This window comes from Maniola hyperantus, chromosome 6 (genome assembly GCF_902806685.2).
Source record: "Maniola hyperantus chromosome 6, iAphHyp1.2, whole genome shotgun sequence".
Lineage (NCBI taxonomy): Eukaryota > Metazoa > Arthropoda > Insecta > Lepidoptera > Nymphalidae > Maniola > Maniola hyperantus.
The window spans coordinates 15,038,864-15,061,398 of record NC_048541.1 but is presented as its reverse complement, the minus strand read 5'-3'; the positions used below and the strand labels follow the sequence as shown (position 1 = coordinate 15,061,398).

The 22,535-nt window shown below is 36.4% G+C and overlaps 5 protein-coding genes across 8 annotated transcripts; 4 read left to right on the top strand and 1 right to left on the bottom strand.

Annotated features, from left to right (window-relative positions):
* The first annotated feature begins 76 nt into the window (after positions 1 to 76).
* On the top strand, positions 77 to 5,056 carry LOC138402516 (zinc finger protein 268-like). Of its 3 annotated transcripts, none has more exons than XM_069499420.1 (3): positions 77 to 856; positions 1,700 to 1,733; positions 2,450 to 5,056. In XM_069499420.1, exons 1-3 carry the CDS (start codon positions 419 to 421, stop codon positions 4,477 to 4,479), a joined length of 2,502 nt encoding a protein of 833 aa, XP_069355521.1. In that variant the 5' UTR covers positions 77 to 418; the 3' UTR covers positions 4,480 to 5,056. The 3 variants fall into 3 exon arrangements, with proteins under 3 accessions (XP_069355521.1, XP_069355520.1, XP_069355522.1); XM_069499419.1 differs by having other exon boundaries at positions 1,697 to 1,733; XM_069499421.1 differs by having other exon boundaries at positions 699 to 856; positions 1,683 to 1,733.
* An 883-nt stretch (positions 5,057 to 5,939) lies between these two features.
* Positions 5,940 to 10,151, top strand: LOC117983244 (zinc finger protein 271-like). The gene is made up of 3 exons (XM_069499422.1): positions 5,940 to 6,692; positions 7,194 to 7,248; positions 8,400 to 10,151. The coding sequence occupies exons 1-3, from the start codon at positions 6,261 to 6,263 to the stop codon at positions 9,947 to 9,949; spliced, it is 2,037 nt and encodes a 678-aa protein (XP_069355523.1). The 5' UTR covers positions 5,940 to 6,260; the 3' UTR covers positions 9,950 to 10,151.
* Positions 10,152 to 11,060: 909 nt separating this feature from the next.
* On the top strand, positions 11,061 to 12,759 carry LOC117982877 (nitric oxide synthase-interacting protein homolog). Of its 2 annotated transcripts, XM_069499348.1 has the most exons (3): positions 11,061 to 11,173; positions 11,249 to 11,955; positions 12,528 to 12,759. In XM_069499348.1, the coding sequence occupies exons 2-3, from the start codon at positions 11,273 to 11,275 to the stop codon at positions 12,712 to 12,714; spliced, it is 870 nt and encodes a 289-aa protein (XP_069355449.1). In that variant the 5' UTR covers positions 11,061 to 11,173; positions 11,249 to 11,272; the 3' UTR covers positions 12,715 to 12,759. The 2 variants fall into 2 exon arrangements, with proteins under 2 accessions (XP_069355449.1, XP_034825202.1); XM_034969311.2 differs by lacking the exon at positions 11,061 to 11,173 and having other exon boundaries at positions 11,189 to 11,955.
* Positions 12,760 to 13,326: 567 nt separating this feature from the next.
* On the bottom strand, positions 13,327 to 19,767 carry LOC117983243 (uncharacterized). The gene is made up of 8 exons (XM_069499347.1): positions 19,557 to 19,767; positions 19,054 to 19,481; positions 18,273 to 18,356; positions 17,108 to 17,230; positions 16,562 to 16,697; positions 15,882 to 15,998; positions 15,224 to 15,471; positions 13,327 to 14,955 (listed from the first exon to the last, which is right to left on the bottom strand). The coding sequence occupies exons 1-8, from the start codon at positions 19,632 to 19,634 to the stop codon at positions 13,431 to 13,433; spliced, it is 2,739 nt and encodes a 912-aa protein (XP_069355448.1). The 5' UTR covers positions 19,635 to 19,767; the 3' UTR covers positions 13,327 to 13,430.
* A 271-nt stretch (positions 19,768 to 20,038) lies between these two features.
* Positions 20,039 to 21,866, top strand: RpL21 (ribosomal protein L21). The gene is made up of 3 exons (XM_034969314.2): positions 20,039 to 20,193; positions 20,380 to 20,513; positions 21,491 to 21,866. The coding sequence occupies exons 2-3, from the start codon at positions 20,385 to 20,387 to the stop codon at positions 21,839 to 21,841; spliced, it is 480 nt and encodes a 159-aa protein (XP_034825205.1). The 5' UTR covers positions 20,039 to 20,193; positions 20,380 to 20,384; the 3' UTR covers positions 21,842 to 21,866.
* The last annotated feature ends 669 nt before the right edge of the window (positions 21,867 to 22,535 follow it).

Here is a 22,535-nt window from a genome sequence, read left to right as displayed (position 1 = left end):
TATACATTCGTGACTACAAGTAGTAGGTATATAGTGATCTGACAGTGACTAGTGATTATATACTCTTTGGTGATCTGTGGTTTGTGCGTGGTTTGTGCTATGTGCTATAGAAAAATAGAAATAGAATTATTATCGATTATTATTTCTCTCACAGGTTTCTCTACTTCATGTTCATAATCATAATAATGGAGTACACTTTTATATACTTTTGAAGAGTCGGGCGTGTCCTTTTTTATAAACTAGTGATTATATTTACTCTTTGTTATAAACTAGTTTAGTTTGTGCAAGTTGTCAGTACCTAAGTTCTGATTTGATCTCAAGTTACAGCATTATCTCAACCACTATCCAATTCTGTGATCCAATTCCATTGTACAACTTGTGTCTAGCGTTGTTGTAAGTTGAACAAAAATACTTCACAATGGAGGAACAACTCATAATGCCAAAGGAGGAAATATTAGAAGAGGAACATAATATTATTACTGTTGAATTTGAGTGTGAAGATAAGGGTTTTATTGTACCTAAGCAAGAGTTATCCAACACAAGTCAACACCTAGACTCCGCCGATTCGGACCAACAAATTGGCAACATGCTTAATGTTCCTAAAGAAGAGTTTATTGTGCCTAAAGAAGAGTTTGTTGTACCTAAAGAAGAGTTTATTGTACCTAAGGAAGAAGAGTTATCCCTCACAAGTCCACACCTACACGCCGAAGATACAGATCAACAAATGGCCAATATTATGTTCATGCCAATCAAACCAGAAACAATTTTAAGTAAAGAAGTTGCAGAGCTACAAAAAACTCGTATATCATCTGAAGACAGCAATGTATCTGCAGGATGTCCGAGGACCTCCATCAAAGTATGTTGTATATCTTTAAAATTTGTGGCGGACCTTGATGTTGGCCTTCTATTCGGGAGGTCAGGAATTCGATCTCGGGCACTCTAAGGACGTTTGTGCACTCATCTGTGATTTTACGGATCCGTCCAAAACAAGTAGTTCAGATTGGCCTACTTGTTTTGGATGCACTATAACAGCTAATATTATATACTAGCTTATGCCCGCAATTTTGTCAGCGTGGACTACACAAAATCCTGTCTTAGCAGATGTCTATGTTGTAATAGCTATCTGCACACCCAATTTCAGCCTGATTCATATGGAATAAATTGTCTAAAGATGTGGTTATGTCAAGTTCTGTTAACTAGTTCAAGAATAATTAATTAGACAAGCATTTGGAAAACTTGAAGCACTTCTGATATACGCCTCAGCAAAAGCTGCTTAGTCTATTAAAAATAATAATCCTTCCAGTAGTATGAGCTGTGTGTTGATAGATTAGTCAGTCTGTCAGCTGTTCCTTTTATATATGTATTTAGACAAGCAATCACCTGGCAGATGCCTAATGCATTATTTTTAGTGGTCTAAAACGGAAAATGATTTGGTTTTTTGCTGGTGAATTGATATTTTAGGTACCAAGCAATGACTACTTAAACTGAAAAGCTTAAAATACAAAAAATATTAAAAAAACCGACTGCCAAAACCATTACAAAGTATTTTTTACTTTGTAGTGGTTCTGGATGTTTGTTTTTTTAATATAATATTTTTTTTGTTAAGAAGAATGGTTTAGTTGATCAATTGTATGGTTCCAAAGTCTTTAAGTTATAACATACATTGTGTTTTATATGTTAAGATATTTTGTTTCAGCAGGAGCCTTCTCAAGATGACACAAGTTTGGCCACAGGTAAGTAAAAACCATAGACCATCAGCCATCCTTGTACCTACCTCATCTTCATACAAGTCATGATCATTTCCTATATTTAAATATTGAGTTTACTTAATTGCAATCTTTAGGGTCCCATACGTGAGAAGAAAACAAAACTTTTCTCATCTGACTACCAAGCCAAAAGGAACGTGTATGATTTTAGCAGTCTATGTATGTATGTATGTTTGTATTTATACATACCACCGTAGCTAAACTACTGCACCGATTTTGGAAATTAGCAACGGCTGTATCCTATTCACTTGCTTTAACGGTGAAGGAAAACATCATGAGGAAACCTGCATGCCTGAGAGTTCTCCATAATGTTCTCAAAGGTGTGTGAAGTCTGCCAATCCGCACTTGGCCAGCGTAGTAGACTATGGCCAAAACCCTTCTCACTCTGAGAGACCTGTGCTCTGTAGTGAGCCGGTGATGGGTTGATCATGATGATGATGATGATGATGTATCCTACGACCAGACTGGTCCAGAGACAATTTAGAAATTATAAAATCCTAATTCTGTCGGGATTCGAACCCAGGACCTCGTGCTTATAAGACCACAGCCGTTTATACCGCTGACCACAGTGCTCACCACTGACCCAAGGAGGTTGTCAATCTTTAAAAAATCAGCCCTCTGCAATGGTCAGTCTTCAACGGTCAGTCACACAGGTTTTTTAAAGAAAATATTTTGCCTTTCAGCATCTACTTCGCGGCAGAAATACACGCAGTCCCAACGTGGTCTAGCTGCTGAGATTGACCTTCCTCCTAGAAATGTTTCCGAGGAAAAAAGGACCAGTGAAAGTGCTTCACTTTTACGTAATATAGAGAAACACCCTGACAAGGAACCTTATGCGTGTCACATATGTCAGACTACATTTTTACACGAAAATGAGTTATTTGCTCATATTACAACTCACACTGGGTACAAACCTCACTCCTGTCATATCTGTACGGCTAAATATTCATATAAAAGTCAGTTAACTGCTCACATTAGGAGGACACACAGTGGAGCCAAACCTCACCCCTGTGATATATGTCAGGCTAAATTTTCATACAAAAGTCAATTAACTACTCACATTAGGACTCATACAGGAGATAAACCTTACTCCTGTGATATATGTCAGGCCAGATTTGTACAGAAATACCATTTAACAACTCATACTAGGATACACACTGGAGAAAAACCTTACTCCTGTAATATATGTCAGGCCACATTTGTACAACAAACTCAACTAACTATTCACATTAGGAGGACACACAGTGGAGCCAAACCTCACTCCTGTGATATATGTCAGGCTAAATTTTCATACAAAAGTCAATTAACTACTCACATTAGGACTCATACAGGAGATAAACCTTACTGCTGTGATATATGTCAGGCCAAATTTGTACTGAAACACCATTTAACAACTCATACTAGAATACACACTGGAGAAAAACCTTACTCCTGTAATATATGTCAGGCCAAATTTGTACAGAAACACCACTTAACCACTCACACTAGCATACACACTGAGGAAAACCCTTATTCCTGTGATATATGTCAGGCCAAATTTGTACAAAAAACTCAACTAACTATTCACATTAGGAGGACACACAGCGGAGACAAACCTCACTCGTGTGATATATGCCAGGCTAAATTTTCACACAAAAGTCACTTAATTACTCACAGTAAGATGCACACTGGAGACAAACCTCACTCCTGTCATATATGTCAGGCTAATTTTTTATACAAAAGTCAATTAGCTACTCATAGTAGGATTCATACTGGAGATAAACCTTACTCCTGTGATATATGTCAGGCCAAATTTGTACAGAAATGCCGCTTAATAACACACACTAAGATACACACTGGGGAAAAACCTTATTCCTGTGATATATGTCACGCTAAATTTTCACTCAAAAGTGACTTAACATCTCACAGTAGGACTCATACTGGCGACAGACCTTACTCTTGTGAAATATGTCAGGTTAAATTTGTACAGAAAGGCCACTTAATAACTCACACAAGGCTACACACTGGGGAAAAACCTTATTCCTGCGATATATGTCTGGCAAAATTTTCACGGAAAGATAATTTAGCTGCTCATAAGGCTGGGAGTCACTCTGAGCAGAAACCAATTTCTTGTGATCAATGTCAGGTCAAATTTACGAATAAATTAGCTTTAACTCGCCATATGCGGGTACACACTGGCGATTTACCTTATTCCTGTGATCAATGTCACAGTAAATATACGGATAAAAGGACTTTAATTTTTCATATGAGTAGCCACGCTAGCACTGGTGACAGACCTTATTCCTGTGATATGTGTCAGAGAAAGTTTATACGAAAACAACAGTTAGCTATCCATATGAGGTCCCACACTGATCACAAACCTTTTTCTTGCGACATATGTCTGCAAGAATTCGCATTTAAATTTAATTTGACTAGCCACATGAGCACTCACTGTGGCGAAAAATCTCTTTCTTGTAAAATTTGTTTAAAAAAATTTACACGTAATAGTAGTCTTAGAATTCATATGAGGTCTCACACTGGTGAAAAACCTTATTCTTGTGGTCAATGTCAAAGAAAATTTACACAAAAAATTACTTTAGTTGCTCACACAAGGATTCACACTGGTGAAAAACCTTTTCCTTGTAATCAATGTCAAAAGAAATTTACACAAAAAAGTACTTTAACTACTCATATGAGGACAGTACATGCTCGCTGTGAAACCTTATCATTGTAACAATTGTTATCCAAATGTTTTATATAAAATTAATCTCACATGCAACACTGTTGAAAACCCTTGTGGCAATGTGGCCAAATGTCAAAGGAAACTTATTCAACTAAGTACTTTAATTGCTCACATGAGGACTCACAGTAGAAACAGCTAGAAAGAAACTTTAATGGTGAGGCTACATCAAGGTTAACGTCAATGCCCAATAATGCCCGCCTGCTCGCTATATCTATTTAAAAAAAAAATGCCTTAAACAACGGGATAATTTGCGCCGGTAAATGCATTGAACTGAGTGGCCACTCTAACGGTTAACGTCTAATGCCATTTACAACGCTGTTTACATTGGCGTTAAAATGTCCTTTGTAATGTATTTATCACAATTTTATTTCACCACGTGATTAATATTTAGGTATACCCATGCCAAATTACAGATTACTAGCATTAATAGTCTCTGAGATTAACCGAGGACGGACGGACAGACGGACATGGCGAAACAATAAGGGTTCCTTGTTTACTACGGAACCCTAAAAATTAAAATGTTAATAATGAAATGCAGGAAATGAGTAACATAAAATCTTTATTGATATCTTTGTTGTTTTCTTTGGAAACCAAATTATTGAATATGGATAATATCGTCGACTAGCAAATAAGACCACGCAATTATATAGTAAATACCTACTATATTTATCTAGTATTAAATATAAGTATAAGCTGCAGGTACATTTATGCTGTCTATAACTCTATATCATTATCAGGACATACCGTGATATTATATGGAATGACTAATATTTAACAAAGACTAAGATTTTTTTCCGACTTTGGCCATGCTCGCGCTAATAAAAGAACTTTGTCGCTGTCGTAGATAGAGTAATAAAGGTAGATACAGCTACAGGAACGTTTGCTTTCTCATTCACACTAAAAAGAGAGCACAGATAAAGTTACTAATGTGATAAACAGAGACGCAGCTAACCTATTTTTTGTCCCTTATCGTGTAACTGTTTTTTTTGAAGAATACATACAAGGCACGCAACTTTAGTAGCGAAACAAACTTTGAGAATTCGTGTCGTAATTGTATTTCTCATGAGTTATTTACTTGTTTCCACATAAAATACGTTTAATACAAATATTGTTGATCGGTTAATACAAATATTGACTACTAAACAAGGGTAATAGTTGTCGTGTTATTCATCGTTACGTCGTGTTATCGCTATCTCATACGCGGTTACACAGTACTTAAATGTACCTATTATTCTATCTACGGTCGCTGTGCTTGTCGCAGTGTAGTCCACAGACCACCAATAACATATTGCTGTAGTCTCACGACTAGTACAGTCCGACAAGGCTCTCTTGGCACTTGAATGACATTGATCTTGTCGAGTTGTCGCATCACCACTGTATATTAGTTATCTGTGGTGTAGTTTGCAGAGGTCAGTGGTTTGCAGCCTCAGACTAAGAATCAAATCAATGATATCATAGAAATACTCTTTGTCGAGTCTTTGTCATTGTCAGTTACAGCCAAAGAGTAGGATTCACAGCAATGGTTACAGCATTTTTTCGAGATTTCCCTATACCTATGCGTATTGCGTACCTATGTCTTATATGTAATTGGTCTGTGATTATTTCTTTTAAAAGATCAATGATTATTTCAATCTTTTCAATTTCAAACACAATGGAGTAAATATACTGTGCACAAAGTACAATATATTATTGTAATTTCGACCACTATGAGATTCCATACACCATTGTTCAACTTGGGTCTAGCTTAATAAGTTGAACAAAAATAGTTCACAATGGAGAAACAACTCATAATACCTAAGGTGGAAATAATAGAAGAGGAATATAATTTCATTACTGTTGAATTTGAGTGTGAAGATAATAAGAGTTTTATTGTACCTATACAAGAGCTATCCAACTCAAGTCAACACATAGACTCCGCAGATTCGGACCAACAAATTGGCAACATGCTTATTGTACCTAAAGAAGAGTTTATTGTACCTAAAGAAGAGTTTATTGTACCTAAAGAAGAGTTTATGGTGCCTAACGAAGAGCTGTCCCTCACAAGTCCACGCCTAGACTCCGCAGATACAGATCACCAAATGTTCATGCCAATCAAAACAGAAACAGTTTTAAGTAAAGAAGTTTCTGAGTTACAAAAAGCACAAATATCATCTGAATCTGAAGACAACAATGTGTCTGCCGGAAGTCTGAGGACCTACGTCAAAGTGCGTTGCCTTATATATTATATACTAGCTTATGTGTGTGCTACCAGTGTGTAGTCTGCACGGACTACACAAACAAACCCCTAATTTACTTGTTAGGAGTCAGATTTTCAAAAATCCTTTCTTAGCGGATGCCTACATCATAATTGCTATCAAATGCATGCAAATTTCAGCCCGATCCGTCCGGTAGTTTGAGCTGTGTGTTGAACGATCAGTTAGTCAGCTTTTCCTTTTATATAATACAGTAGGCTACTTACTACTCACTAATCTGGCCTTTCGATAAACCTGCACCTACAAGGACCTTCCTAAGGACTACAAGTTGCATAAGAACAGTTATTTGTTATTGTGGGATATAATATAACTATAACAGCTGTTATAAAAAATGTGTAGAATATGAACACAAAGACATTGCACTCTGTTTATAAAATCAAAGCGCCCCCCAAACCATCAGGGAGGCAATGTTTACAGCGGTTTACCTACAATATTGTATATATTCTGTTTCAGCAAGAGCATTCTCAAGCTGAAGCAATATTGCCCACAGATGTTACTCAAATACTCTGTAAGTAACAACTGTAGACCATCAGCCATCTTGTAACGCTCTCATTTCCAATATAAGTTGTACAGGTGGGGTTGTCGCTGTAGACGTCAAGTTGCCACCTGTACTAGCAGCTATTTAGCAGAAGAAATCAATGGAAGTGAACACTAATCCATACTAATATTATAAATGCGAAAGTGTGTCTGTCTGTCTGTCTGCTAGCCTTTCACGGCCCATCTGTTCAACCGATTTTGAGGAAATTTGGTACAGATGTAGCTTGCATTCTGGGAAAGGACATAGGTTACTTTTTACCTGGAAAATCATAGAGTTCCCACGGGATTTCCACGCGCACGAAGTCGCGGGAATCATCTAGTAAATATATAATTCTGCACAATTTAAATTACAATTTGAAAGCTACAATCTGGGTATGTTGGTCTTAGGGCAACTGGCGAGTCGCGCCACGCCTCGCACGACGTAGCCTCAAAATGCTGACTCTTCAGTGCGCGCTACATAAGTCATAGTCATTTCCTCTATTTCAATATTCACTTAATTGCAATTTTTAGGGCCCCATATTTGAGAAGAAAAACAAAACGATGAGTTTGCTTTGTGGGAAGGGTTATGATTTTAGCAGTTGTATATAATATGTTTGTATTCGTGTACCACCTCCCTCCTTTGATGACCTCTCTGGCGCAGTGGTAAGCGCTGTGGTCTTATTAGTGGGAGGTCCCGCGTTCGATTCCTGGCAGGGATTAGGAATTTTATAATTTCTTTATTTCTGGTCTGGTCTGGTGGGAGGCTTTGGCCGTGGCTAGTTTCCGGTACGATGCCGTGTAGAAACCAAAGGGGCATGGGTTTACTAAAAACTGCAATAGCCCATCCAGGTTAGCCCGCTTCGATCTTAGACTGCATCGTTACTTACCACCAGGTGAGATTGCAGTCAAGGGCTAACTTGTATCTGAATAAAATAAAAAAAATAAAAAAACCACCAGTGAACCAATTTTCGTAATTAGCAATGGCTGTAGCCTGCCACCAGACTGATACAGAGACAATTTAGAAATTGTAAATTGTGTCAGGGAGGTTGTCAGAACCCTCAAAACATCTGCCTTCTGCAATGGTCGACCTTCTATGGTCCTCCTGTTGCACAGGCGTTTTAAAGAAAATATTTTGCCTTTCAGCATCTATTTCTCGGCAGAAATGTATGCAGATCCAAAGTGGTCGAGCTGCTGAAATTAAGGACCTTCCACCTGGCAATGTTTGCCAGGAAAACAGGACCAGTGAAAGTGCTTCACTTTTACATAATATAAAGAAACATCCTGCCAAGAAACCTTATGTGTGTCACATATGTCAGACTACATTTTTACACCAAAGTCAGTTAACTGCTCACATTAGGAGGACACACAGTGGAGACAAACCTCACTCCTGTCATATATGTCAGGCTAAATTTTCATACCAAAGTCAATTAACTACTCACATTAGGACTCATACAGGAGATAAACCTTACTGCTGTGATATATGTCAGGCCAGATTTGTACAGAAACACCATTTAACAACTCACACTAAAATACACACTGGGGAAAAACCTTACTCATGTGATATATGTCAGGCCAAATTTGTACAGAAACACCACTTGACAATTCACTCTAGGATACACACTGGGGAAAAACCTTATTCCTGTGATATATGTCCGGCCAAATTCATACAAAGAAGTCAATTAACTACTCACATTAGGAGGAAACACAGTGAAGACAAACCTCACTCTTGTGATATATGCCAGGCAAAATTTTCACACAAAAGTTACTTAATTACTCATAGTAAGACTCACACTGGAGGCAAACCTCACTCCTGTCATATATGTCAGGCTAAATTTTTATACAAAAGTCATTTAGCTACTCATACTAGGACTCATACTGGAGATAAACCTTACTCCTGTGATATATGTCAGGCCAAATTTGTACAGAAATGCCACTTAGCAACTCACACTAAGACACACACTGGGGAAAAACCTTATTCCTGTGATATATGTCAGGCTAAATTTTCGCTCAAAAGTCACTTAACATCTCACAGTAGGACTCATAGTGGAGACAAACCTCACTCCTGTGATATATGTCAGGCTAAATTTGTACAGAAAAGCCACTTAATAAATCACACAAGGATACACACTGGGGAAAAACCTTATTCCTGTGATATATGTCAAACTAAATTTGCACGAAAATATAATTTAACTGCTCATATGGCCGGGACTCACTCTAAGCAGAAACCGATTTCTTGTGATCAGTGTCAGGCCAAATTTACGCATAAATTTTCACTGACTCGCCATATGCGGATTCACACCGGCGAACTACCTTATTCCTGTGATCAATGCCAGAGTAAATTTAGGCATAAAAGGACTTTAATTTTTCATATGAGTAGCCACACTGGTGACAGGTCTTATTCCTGTGATATGTGTCAGAGAAAGTTTATACGAAAACAACAATTAACTATCCATATGAGGAGTCACGCTGGTCACAAACCTTATTCTTGTGGCATATGTCTCCGAAAATTCGCAATTAAATTTAATTTGACTAGCCACATGAGCACCCACATTGAAAAAAAATTACAAGAAATACTTTATTGTAAAATTTGTTTAAAAAAATTTGCACATAAAAGTAGTCTTAAAACGCACATGAGATCTCACACTGATAAAAAACCCATTTTTGTGGCCAATGCCAAAGAAAATTTACATTAAAAACTACTTTAAATTACTCACACGAGGATTCACACTGGTGAAAAGCCTTTTTCTTTTGATCATTGACACGAAATTGATTTGTGCGGAAATTTACACGAAAAACCTTATCATTGTAACAATTATTGTTATACAATTTTTTTATTTAAAGAGAAAGGATTTTTGGAAATTGAACGCCTAAGAGGATTAAGTAGGGGTTTGAAATTTGTGTAGTCCACGCGGACGAAGTCGCGAGCATAAGCTAGTCTTCGGAATTCAGTCCGCGCCTTAACTGTTGAGCTATTGGGGCAATTTCAAAGAATATTCTTGTGGACAGTAGAAACTAGAAAAAAAATGATTCGGACAGTTTTATCTGTGGGGCGATTTGCTAACTTCAGTGTCCAACGCTGAATGATAGCACCCCACCCCAATTTCGATTCATTCAGTCTTGAATCGAATCATCCCGCTTGACTCGTTATTTTAGAAAAATTAAGACAAGATAGGTACATAATATTAATTATTATTATAAATTTACCAAAATCGGATTGTGGGCATTGTAGGCGGGGGGACGCCACTCACACGCATGACACTGGGGTTAGGTCGGGGGCTGTGGCTGTACGATTGTGCGGGGCGTTCCCTCCCCGACCTGCCGCGTACTATACCTACCTTATTTAGGATTTTGTGAAACTTAAATAAATGAGTAAAATAATTACTTGTTGTTTTCTTTAGAAACCCAATAGAATATGATTTAGGTAAATATGTTTTTTATTGAGTAATAAGGTGTTCTTAGATGTTACTTAATAATTTACAGCAGGATAAACAGCAAAGAGTATTATAATATACAGGGAAAAACAGGATAAACCATTAATTCCACTGAATTATCGACTCAAAATATTCAAACAAGAACAAAGGGGACACTACACACGCAACAGTAACGTTAGGTAGTTCCGATTTTCGCCACACGCCAAGATAGCCTTGTCGCAGGTATATACTTCTTTGCCTGAGCTTGTTGCACTGTAGTCTATGATTAATTAAAACTTCAGAACATAGATTATCTACTATATTACTAGAGACTTCAGAATAAAGGCTCAAAAGGGCTTGAATCCAGAGCCGTAAAACCAGTTTAAAAACGTATACCTACGATTTGTATTTACCACTATTTACAAAGTACTCTGTGGATAATGTACTCTGTGTCTGTGTTAAACAGTGTTAAATACCTTGCAGCCTGCAGGTACCCTTATATTCAATGTAGGTACTCTGTGCTTGCCGGCCTTGCAGCAGTCAGCACTTTTTCATGTTTAATAAATGTTTGTAAACTTGTAGGTATACTTAATTAAAATATAAAAAATGACACGACATGCAAGGAACTGTACCGCCGGAGCGGTATATACATATCACGAGAAGAAAAAGGACGCGGCAGCGTCGGGATATGGTACTCAAAGCGAAAGAGTCGGCAAGGATTCTGTAAAAAGTTTCGACTGCTGCAGCTTGACTTTGCAGCCTTGCAGGTACCCTGTTGTGACTAAAGAAGGCTATTTATTCGACAAAGAAGCGATATTAGAGTATATTATATCAAAAAAGAACGAATACAACCGAAAATTGAAGCAATATGAAAAGCAATTAAAGAAGGAAGAAAATGAAATGAAAGAGCTCGCAGCAGCTGAAAAAGAGTCTAATTTAATCAAATTCATGAGCAGGGAGAAGAATATTTCACACTCAAGTAAATCTGATAGCAACACTCCTTCAACCTCTGTATCAAACCTTGCAAATGGTAAACACAAGGAGTTGCCAAGTTTCTGGGTGCCCTCTCAACTTCCCGACGCTAAAATCTCCAAAATCGAGAAGCCAGACCCTACAGTTTACTGCCCAATCAGTGGCAAGCCTCTCAAAATGAAAGATTTGATTGAAGTCAAATGGACGCTGATAAACGACCCTGATGATAAGAAATCTCTTATTGCCAAAGAGAATAGATACATGTGCCCTATTACACATGATATTTTGAGTAATGCAGTACCTTGTGGTATTATAAGGTAATATTTTTAATTAAAGTTATACAAGGTGAATAGTCTTACTCGAGAGTAAGCTCTCAAAGCTTTTGGCAGGTTTATGGATATTTAGAGCAGTTTAAAAATTTAAAGTAATTTGAAGGAAAATGTGAACCTGCATGCCTGAGAGTTATCCATAATATTCTCAAAGGTGTGAGGTGTGTTTTAGTCAGCATGGTAATATATTACTTAAATCTTGTCATCTGAGAGGAGACCCATTCTCAGCAGTGGGCCGGCGATGGGTTGAATTGGTTATGATATTAATGCAACAATTTTCTCAAAAGAGATATTAGCAATTATTGCAAATGGCACCAGTATCTTTAGTTCTTTCAATTTAGTTTTGAATATGTACAAATAAAAAACCACCAAAGTTGAGATTTAGGGTGAGATCTATAGAGAGCACTATGTCTTAGCTTAGACTTAAGACAGAGTTAAAACGAGACAGAGCTATATCTCTCACATAAATCTATCTCGTTTTTTCTCAATCTTAAGTCTAAGCAAAGTCAGTGCGCTCTGTAGATCTCAGCCATAAAGAGCACACTTTGACTCAATTCCAGAACAAGTGGCCACATCATAACCCTGGAATGTGTAGAGAAAATCATCAAGAAAGATTGGATCAACCCTCTGACAGGTGAAAAGCTCAAAGAAAAGGACATCATTCCTCTGCAGCGAGGAGGAACTGGCTACGCTCTGACCAATCAAAACCTGGAGGGCAAGAATGAGAGACCCGTGTTGCAAGCTTAGATTTAGTGTAATTTGGAGTGTAAAATAAATATATTAAGTTTTTAATTGCATGTCTTATTTTTTATTATTATTTCACAACAGTGATTGTTTCATTAATTACTAGATGATGCCAGTGACTTCGTGTGCATGGATTTGGATTTTTAAAAAATCCTGTCTGCATTCTTTAATTTTCTGGGATAAAAAATATCCTATGTCCTTCCCCGGGGATGTAAGCTAACTCTGTACCAAATTTAATTGAAATCGGTTGAACTATTGGGCCGTGAAAAGCTAGCAGACATACAGATAGACTAACATACTTTCGCATTTATAATATTAGTATGGACTAGATGATGCTCGCGACTATCTGCGTGGATTTAGGTTTTTTAAAATCTGTGGGAACTCTTTAATTTTTAGATGGACAGCAGAGTCTTTGTTAGTTATTTAATTACTAACATAGTTAATAAAGTCTACTGTTACTAACACTCCATGGATGAAACTGAGAATAAATGTCTGAATAAAATTTTTTGCCATTTCTTAGTCTTCGGGCCATTGCATCCGCATTACTTTCGCACTCTGTTAAGAAATGTTGAGGCTAATTTTCTAGCTGTTAGGTTCTAAAAATAAAACAAAAGTAAAGGTACATATAGGTATTTTATAATAACAAAATATACCTATGTTTTGTAAAAGTAAGTTAATCAAATTGTTCTATAGGTAAGTACATAATACAAATTAATCTATCAACTATTGAATGAAAATAAATCTAATTGAAAATCTACATTATTTCTATCAGTCTCCGCATCAGTATAAGTTAATTCATTATCTAGGGACTCCAAAAAGCTCATTATAGATTGACCTTGACTTGAGTTCAAGTCAATGTCTATTTCGTTGCTTTCAGTTACACATGTTACCTTATTATCATTATTTATTCTATGATGTGGTAATGTTGGATCTAAATAGACATTCGAAGACATACAACTATCTGTCTGTTCACCAAATTTATCTATTTTTGCATCTTGACTATATATTAAAGCTTGTTCTATTAGAGTATCAGATTTCATAAAATCATGATCCCCGTTTGTGATTTCATCTATTACTTTACATTCTTGACTATTTAATAAAGCTTTGTCTGTAAGTATATCAGATTTCATAAAATCATCACTGTCAGTGTGACTAGAAACCTTTTCAGTTGCATCAAGATCATTTTGAGCAAGTATAAGTGGTTCGATTAAGATACAAGGTTTCGTAAAACCTACGTGATTAATAGCTTTATTTACTTGAAAGTCGTGTTTAACATGCGTGTCTTCAATAAAGATATGAGAGTTCAATAAACTTTTTTGATTAGAAATTTCATTTGCTTCTTTAGGTTCATTATAAACATGTTTTAATACTGATTCATTAGCTATTTCATTTGTAGCTCTGACACCATTTTTAACATGTAATAACGCTGGTTCTATAACTGCATTAGAATTGATAAAATTACCGGTGTGACTATTCAAATCGTTTGGTTTCACAAATCTTGACGAATCTTCACACCAATTATTAGATGTGTAGTTCAAATTCTCAGATTCTTTACTAATATTTACATTAGTACCACTGAAAATTTCCTGTGAGTTTATATTAGTTAAACTACTATCTATATTAGGTGTTGTTTCAACATCCCGCGCTAGTTGATTAACTTTGATATATTTCGTCATTTTTTCAGGATTTATCTGAAACTTTCTAAATACGGTTGAAGTTGATTTAATAGGCGACGATCTTATATCAAAATGTGCGCTGTGGAATTGGATGTGTGGAGCTTTAGTCGCATTATCTACTTTTGCAAGAACTGCGTTGTGTTTAACCTCTTTTTGATCATTTAATACTACTTTATCTACCTTTGATTCCTTATTATCAGTCTTCACTGTATCACTTAAAAGAGCAACTAAATCATCTAATTCTATATTACTGTTCTTATCTGTAGGTATATCTTGTGAAAGTTTAATTTTCTTTCCGTTAATATTATGACTACTTTGTTCTAGCTTCTGCTTCCTACTATCTACTTTTCTAAGGATTTTGGGTCTCCTTTCTTGAACCTTAATTTTCAAAATATTACTTGGACCTTTGACACCATTGTCGATATTTTCAAGTTTGACACGTGGTTTAATATTATCGGCGACACTTATTTGCGGGCGTGGGTTGTGGCGGCAGTAACCGTCTTCATCTTTTTCACAACTGAGCGCTTCCATGTTCATATTGTATTTACCTGGGTTTATTCCGAATAATCTGTAATCATAAATAAAAATAACAGTACGATACGATCCCGTGTAGAAACCAAAGGGGCATCAGTTTATTAAAAACGCCATACTTCCAGGTTAGCCCGCTTCCACCTTAGACTGCATCGTCACTTACCACCAGGTGAGGTTGCAAGTCAAGTGCTAACTTGTATGTGAATAAAATAAAACCGGCGGCTTTACGTGCTCTCCGTTACAAGTTTACCTACTAAGGTAAGGTAATGTTGAAACAGGAAGTGGAGTTTTCCACTAAAACTCACTTGCTAACTTCATCACTGATCACACTCGTCTCCGTCCCAGCATCCTTCTTCAGCAAGCACGGCACGCAAGCCTGTAGCCGCTCCATCAGCAGCTGCAACTGTTGCAACAATATACTAGCTCGTTCGGCCTCAGGGCCCGCTGAGACCATGGCTATGAGGCAGTGGAACAGGTTGTTGTGGAGATTGCTTGGAGTGTGAGTTGGATGGTTCTCGTAATGTTTGTGAAGACGTTGAGGACTGCTGAATTTCTGAAAACAACAATTTTTTTAAAAATATATTACTAGCTGATGCCCGCGACTTTGTCCGCGTGGAATTAGTTGATGTGTTGGTTTGTCCCTCAATCACGTTGCAACGGAGCAACGGATCGGCGTAATTTTTTGCATGGGTATAGTCAAAGACCTGGAGAGTGACATAGGCTACTTTTTATCCTGGAAAATTAAAGAGTTCCCACGGGGTTTACAAAAACGTAAATCCACGCGAGCGAAGTCACGGGTATCAGCTAGTTTATAATTAGGGTTTTGATACAAATCTTGTTAGTTTAAAACAAGAGTGAATAGGCATCTTCTAGGTAAACGCGTCCCATCTTAGGCCACATCATCACTTTCCATCAGGTGTGATTGTGGTCAAGCGTTTGAATATAATGAATAAAAAAACTTACAGAGTTGCACTGTAGGCATGCAACTATAGCAGTGGGGCGCTTCTTGGGTTTGGAGGGAGAATCATCTATTATGTTCTTTGGCAGTTTCACAACTCTGCCGCTGCGAGTCACTTTTGCCTGCAAATACACAAACCGATAAAATAATACAGTAGTGATGTTTTAGTGTACATAATATAAACTAAACCCTCGTAGCTTTAGTTTTAAGTTTGCGTAATAATTATCACCACTATATCTTACAAATCCAACATCCATCTCAACTAAATTTAGAGTATCTTTTTAGGGTTCTGTACCACAAAAGGAAAAGGAACTTTTTAGGATCACTTTGTTGTCTGTCTGCCTGTCATTTTAATTTATAAACAAATATTAGTATTTTCAATTTTCAAAGTAAGATAACTATGCCAAGAGGGGCATCATATGTAAGGGCTTTACACAAGTACAAATAAATTAAAATCTGTTTTATTTTTTTATTTATTTTTATGCTAAATATTTTTGATTTATTGTACAAAACGTCGAAAAAATACGACTGTAGTGTGGAACCCTCGGTGCGCGAGTCTAACTCGCACTTGGCCGGTTTTTGTTTCAGATTTTAAATAATATATTAATTTAAAAGTTTTTTTAAAAATTTATTTCAAAGTAATCATTTTATAAATTGAGAATTATTTTATGAGCTAGTTTCATACCTCGGCAATAACTTTTTGTTCTTCTTCATCTTCTACACTGTCTGGTTCTTCTAGTTTGATCGGTTCTCTCTTTATTTCTGTACTGATTTGTTTAGCCACTTTATTTTGCTCAGCAAAATCCTTATGCGAAATAACTCTGAAAGAAATACATATCCTTCAGTAGGGGGAGGGCAGGCGGTACATAACTTTTCATTTTCCTTTTAAACAAACTAAAGCATAAGTTTTAGTTTTCATTTCAAACAAACTAAAGCATTTTTTTCGGATTTTTCCCTTTACTGTTTTTAATAAAAAAAAATAAAAAAATAATAGTCTATATATCAGAAGTGCTTCGAGTTTTCCAATTGTTTAATCTAATGTATTCTTGAACTGGGTAACAGTGCTTACTTGTGCTAAAAAGCATTACTACCTGCCAAATTTCATGATTCTAGGCCAACAAATTATCCTATTGGTCTTGACAGACACAACAGACTGGATAAGTGGAGATACAAAACCCTGAAAAATTATTAAATTGTGGGAAAAATAACGCTTCAATATTAAAAACCTTACTTATAAATAAACTTAGTATTGGTGGCTGGATCGTATGCAGGCTGCGGTGGATTGCTCTGAGTGTTGAACATTCTTAGTGCATGATTCACTAGCTTCATCTGGTCCGTGCTTAGGTGGTTGAGACTAAAATAGAAATAGTTTTAGTGTTACAACTTACAGGTTCTTTAGATAAATGTGGAAATTTTGTTACAAGAATCTGAGTAACAGCTGCTATAGCTAAACTAGCCAATGCCCACAACTTCGTATGTGTAGATTTAGTTTTTAAAAAATCCCACGGGAGCTCTTTTACTTTCCAGGATAAAAAACAGCCTATGCCACTCTCCAGTTAGGCTAACATGTGCACCACGAGAAAATTTTGTCTACGCATTTACTCGTCTTATTTGTATGAAGAAACAAAATTTTCTCGCGGGGCGCATGTTAGGCCCTCTGGTCTTCATAAATATCATTGCAAAAAATCAGGTTAATCTGTTGCTCTATTGCAGCGCGATTGAAGGACAAACCAACAAAAAAAACCACACTTTCACATCTATATATATAAAAGGAAAAGATGACTGACTGACTGACTGATCTATCAACGCACAGCTCAAACTACTGGACGGATCGTGCTGAAATTCGGCATGCAGATAACTATTATGACGTAGGCATCCGCTAAGAAAGGATTTTTGAAAATTCAACCCCTAAGGGGATGAAATAGGGGTTTGACATTTATGTAGTCCATGCGGACGAAGTCGCGAGCATAAGCTAGTTTATTATATGGGTAGTGATGACGAGTTACCAAATTGAAATGGCTATGAGCAAGCCTTTGTATGTAATTATATTCATTTAGTTTCATTGTGTTATTCCTCTTGTGTGAAATAATGACTTCTATCTATCTCGACTGCTTTGATGGCCTAATAGTTAGCATGTTAGACTGCAGATGGCGAATTGCGTAGGTCCTGGATTTGATTTTCGGGTTGAGCCAGAGATGGGTTGATGATATATTTAAGAGCCTCAATATCTCAACTGGTAAAGGAGTGCACTGAAAACCGAAAGGTCAGCGGTTCAAACCCCACCTGTTGCACTATTGTCGTACCTACTCCTAGCACAAGCTTTACGCTTAGTTGGAGAGGAAAGGGAATTATTAGTCACTTACATGGCTAATATTCTTTAAAAAACAAACAATTACCTGTGGTATGTCTCGCCACACTTGACTAACTGCACTGGTTGCACTGCTACAGGTATTGCAGGTGATGCTGTTTGTTTCCACTTACTGGAAGGTAAGGGTAGATGTTAAGGAATAGATTATTTCACAAATGGTGACCTACCACCGGAAAGTGCAGTGTGGACAGAGGACATCAAACAAGTTGCAGGGAGTCGCCCAATTCAGGAATTGCAAGACCATTGCATGGAAGTCCCTACAAGAGACCTATGTCCAGCAGTGGACATCAACCGGTTGATAATGATGACTACATGGAAGTTATTTTAACATTTCCACAGATCTCGTCTCAAACTGCCAAAGTTTGAAACACCCTTCCAGCATCCGTGGTTCCTCCCACATATAACTTAAGTACCTCCAAGAAAAGTATAAATAGGCATCTTTAAGCAAGCCCACTCCAACTGAGGCCTCAACATTGCTTTCGTTAAGGCATGATTATCGTCTATCTTGCAATTTAAAAAAAAATGGAGGCATGCAGGTTTCTTCAGTGTTTTACTTCACAGATATGATATTATAATAAATCTATAAATACCTCTGAAAAATTAGAGGTGCAAGCCTTCAGACCCCAAATAGAAACAAAAAGCTTCAATTATTAGACTATCACCGCTATAAGTGCCAAGCGCAATGGATCCATCAAAGCCAATGCAATACCAGTACTGCTATAGCGTTTTATAGCCAATATTATATGAAGAACTTACATTAACAAGTCACATTGCGAGTTCAATGATTCACAATTTAAGTTTTGACTTACTTTTCTTTTGGTTTATTCTTTGGCAATATTTTTCCATTCTGAGTTCGCACAATATTGGGTAAATCTTTGAGTTTAACAAGTCTACTGTTTACATCTATCTTAGGCACCTGTGTTGGGCTGTTTACATTATTTACACTGATGTTGTTCGCAATATACACTGGTTTTAAAACAACACTGTTCACTGGAGTTATTACTGGTTTGCTGATTTCATTTTTGGTTTCACATTTTGGTAAGAGGAAACTAGCGAGCTTCAGGTTGTTTCCAACGACACTGGTGTCGTTTTTCTTTAACGTTCTTGGTTTTATCGTGTTATCGGTGACTGTTAGGTTAGATTCGAGATTACCGCTACTTTCGTAAAATCTTTTCAAACTCTCGCTCACAGGTTTATCGACAGTTTGGTTGTTGGGTGCTAAAACGTAAGATCTTGCCTGAAAGTTATCATATTGTTAATGACTTACTTAGAAATTGTGAAAATATCATTTACAAATGCAAATAAACACTACCTGACTCACACCAGGATTTTCGATGAAGTATACGGGAGTATATTCACATGAGTTCAAAATGATATTGTCAGCGGACATATTTATTATCGTATAAACTTTAATTTTCTACAAAGACTATGTGATTTTGCTACATAATAAAAAAGATTTTCTAGTAAAATTTATCGAAATAACGGAGAACCCTTTTTTGTTGTGATTAATGACGTAAAATTTACCGTTCAGAATTATTCAGAACAGCCAAAAATTAGTAAAAATGGACAAATGAATAAATAAAATATTTCTCCAAGTAAGTATCAACCTTTAGAATAACTTTAAAATTGAAATAAAGATAAATCATGTAAATAAATTATTTGCATAATACCTACCATTTTGATGCGACTAATTTCCGAACTGATTATTGCGGTTTGGACTTCGGTGTTTAAAAAAAATAAAGCCCGCAGATTATAAATATCTATTATCTGAAGTTCATGGGTTGCTTATACCCCGATCTGACCAAGACAAGCATCAGATCCTGTCGTATAAAGCATCCATTATCTCCAGATGTAAAAAAGTAATGGCAGCATCATAATTTTCGTTCTATACTCTATCCATAAGCAACATAACCTTTCTTTTCTGAAATACTAAGCGCTGTCAAGCTAAGGTGATTTACTTTTAAAACTATTTAAAATTGTAAAACAATCTTAAAACTGTAACTTTTGTTAAGCATTAAATTCTTATTATTGTTTATAAAGTGTTCTATAAATTGGATTGTGTATTTTGTTTGAGAGTTTTGTTATTCGGCCACGTGTGGTGTATCCTGTAAGTTAATGTGTTGTTCTGTTTTCAGACAAAATGACGAACTCCAAGGGTTATCGTCGCGGTACGAGGGACTTGTTCGCCCGCAGGTTCCGCACACATGGAACCATCCCCCTTTCCACTTATATGAAAGTGTACAAAGTCGGCGATATCGTTGACATCAGGGTAAGCACTCTTATAAAAATATAATCTATAATTATCCAAATTATACACTAAGATTATCACTGGAGCATGCTATCCTGGACCACAATATGTCCTAGGTTTGTTGGGTAACTTGAAGAATAATCATAATTGAAATGGTCTCATTGGTCGATCTTCTCTTAGAAGATGAATGAGACAATTTTTGAAAATGATTTATAAAAGCTTTGGCGAGTTGCCGTCTATGAAAATTACAATATGAATAAAATCTACGTAAATGATTTAGTTCAACATTTCATAGCGAACAACATATATCATAGCGATCAAACTCCTTCATTGCTCGCTCTTCTCGCAATCAAAATTACATTTCTAATGAATTCAGCATAGACTTATTTTATGGCAATGTGAATAGTGTATGCCAATTATAGCCATAATATAATTATAGCCATATGCCAAATACATATTTATATCTAGTTATAGTTTGCTTGTCACTGTGTTCTTACTTTTTAACTTTGTATCTACCTGTGAAAACCTATTATTTAATTTTAAGATTATTAAGACCTATTTAAGTTGTTGGTTCTGCTAAAATAAAGAATAAATAACATTACAATGGCACTGATTCCGTTGTCTTTCTCTAAAGTAAATTTAGAGTATCTGCATCCTTTTCTTTTTAACAATGCTAAAAAGGGACAGAACATGAACTTTACATTTAAAGACTAAATTTTAGTGCATGCTTCAAATTTAAACAGTAGGCTCGCGACTGTGTGCTTAAGTCACAGGTTTTACCATCTAAAAATTAATCTGTCCTTTTCATATTACATTAATAAGAAGAGGATGCGAATACTCTAAAATTAGGTTGTGCTCAGAATCAGTACCATTGATGTCCTAATACACCACCATTTTGGATAGCTTTTTATTACATAATTATCTAAAAATTATGCATTATGTATGCAGTTTTTGTATAAATGAAAACCTTTAACAAACATGTTTTCTCATCATTCCAGGGTAATGGTGCAGTTCAAAAGGGCATGCCACACAAAGTCTACCACGGCAAGACTGGACGTGTCTACAATGTAACAGCACACGCTTTGGGCGTCATCGTAAATAAGAGGGTACGTGGCAGAATCATCCCCAAGAGGATCAACATCCGCATTGAGCACGTCAAGCACTCCAAGTGCAGAGAGGACTTCCTTAAGAGGGTGAAAGAGAATGAGAGGCTCCTTAAGGACGCTAAGGCCGCCGGCAAAATTGTCAACCTGAAAAGACAGCCTCAGCCACCACGGGCAGCTCACATTGTCAAGGGCACTGAGGAGCCAGTGCTGCTTGCGCCCATCCCATACGAGTTTGTAGCCTAATGTGGAATAAACTATTTTTAAGCTATACCTGTGTTTTTTTATTACTATTTATCAAAGATTGATGAACATTGACAGTTGAAGTAAATCAAAGCAGCAATATAAAATTTTACATAGCATATTAGCATTATTTCCCCAAGGTAATGCAAAATATAGTTTAAAAAAAAGAGAGTAGTCTTTTTGTCTGTTCTCCTCCATGTTCAATTACATAGTTGAGATTATGCTATGTAAGATTTTAGATTGTTGCTTTTTAGGGTTCTGTACCTCAAAAGGAACCCTTATAGCAGTGGTTGTCACACTTTTTTGGTCAAGGGCCACATAGGACAATGTGAGATAGTACTGAGGGCCGTACACTTGTGAATTGTAATTACCTATGTGAAAACTAGCAACGCGGGTGCAAGTGAATGTAGGTAGGTAGATAAAAACAAAAATGTTTATTTGAGGTATTGGTTAGGTACAAAGCAAAACATTTTATTTTAAGGTAGTTAGGCACTTAAGTAATAAATAAAAAAGTTTACAATTCACGAATTATGATGTTGCATTTTTTTACAGTTTCTGCTATGTTCGCGTCTTTGGGACTACGTGAAATCCTCATGGTGTCTTTTAAATGACTGGAAGGCGATTGCGATATTTTTTTTAAATGTTGATTGCGATACTTAATCGTAGGTATAATTAGTATTTTTTGTAAAATTATTTG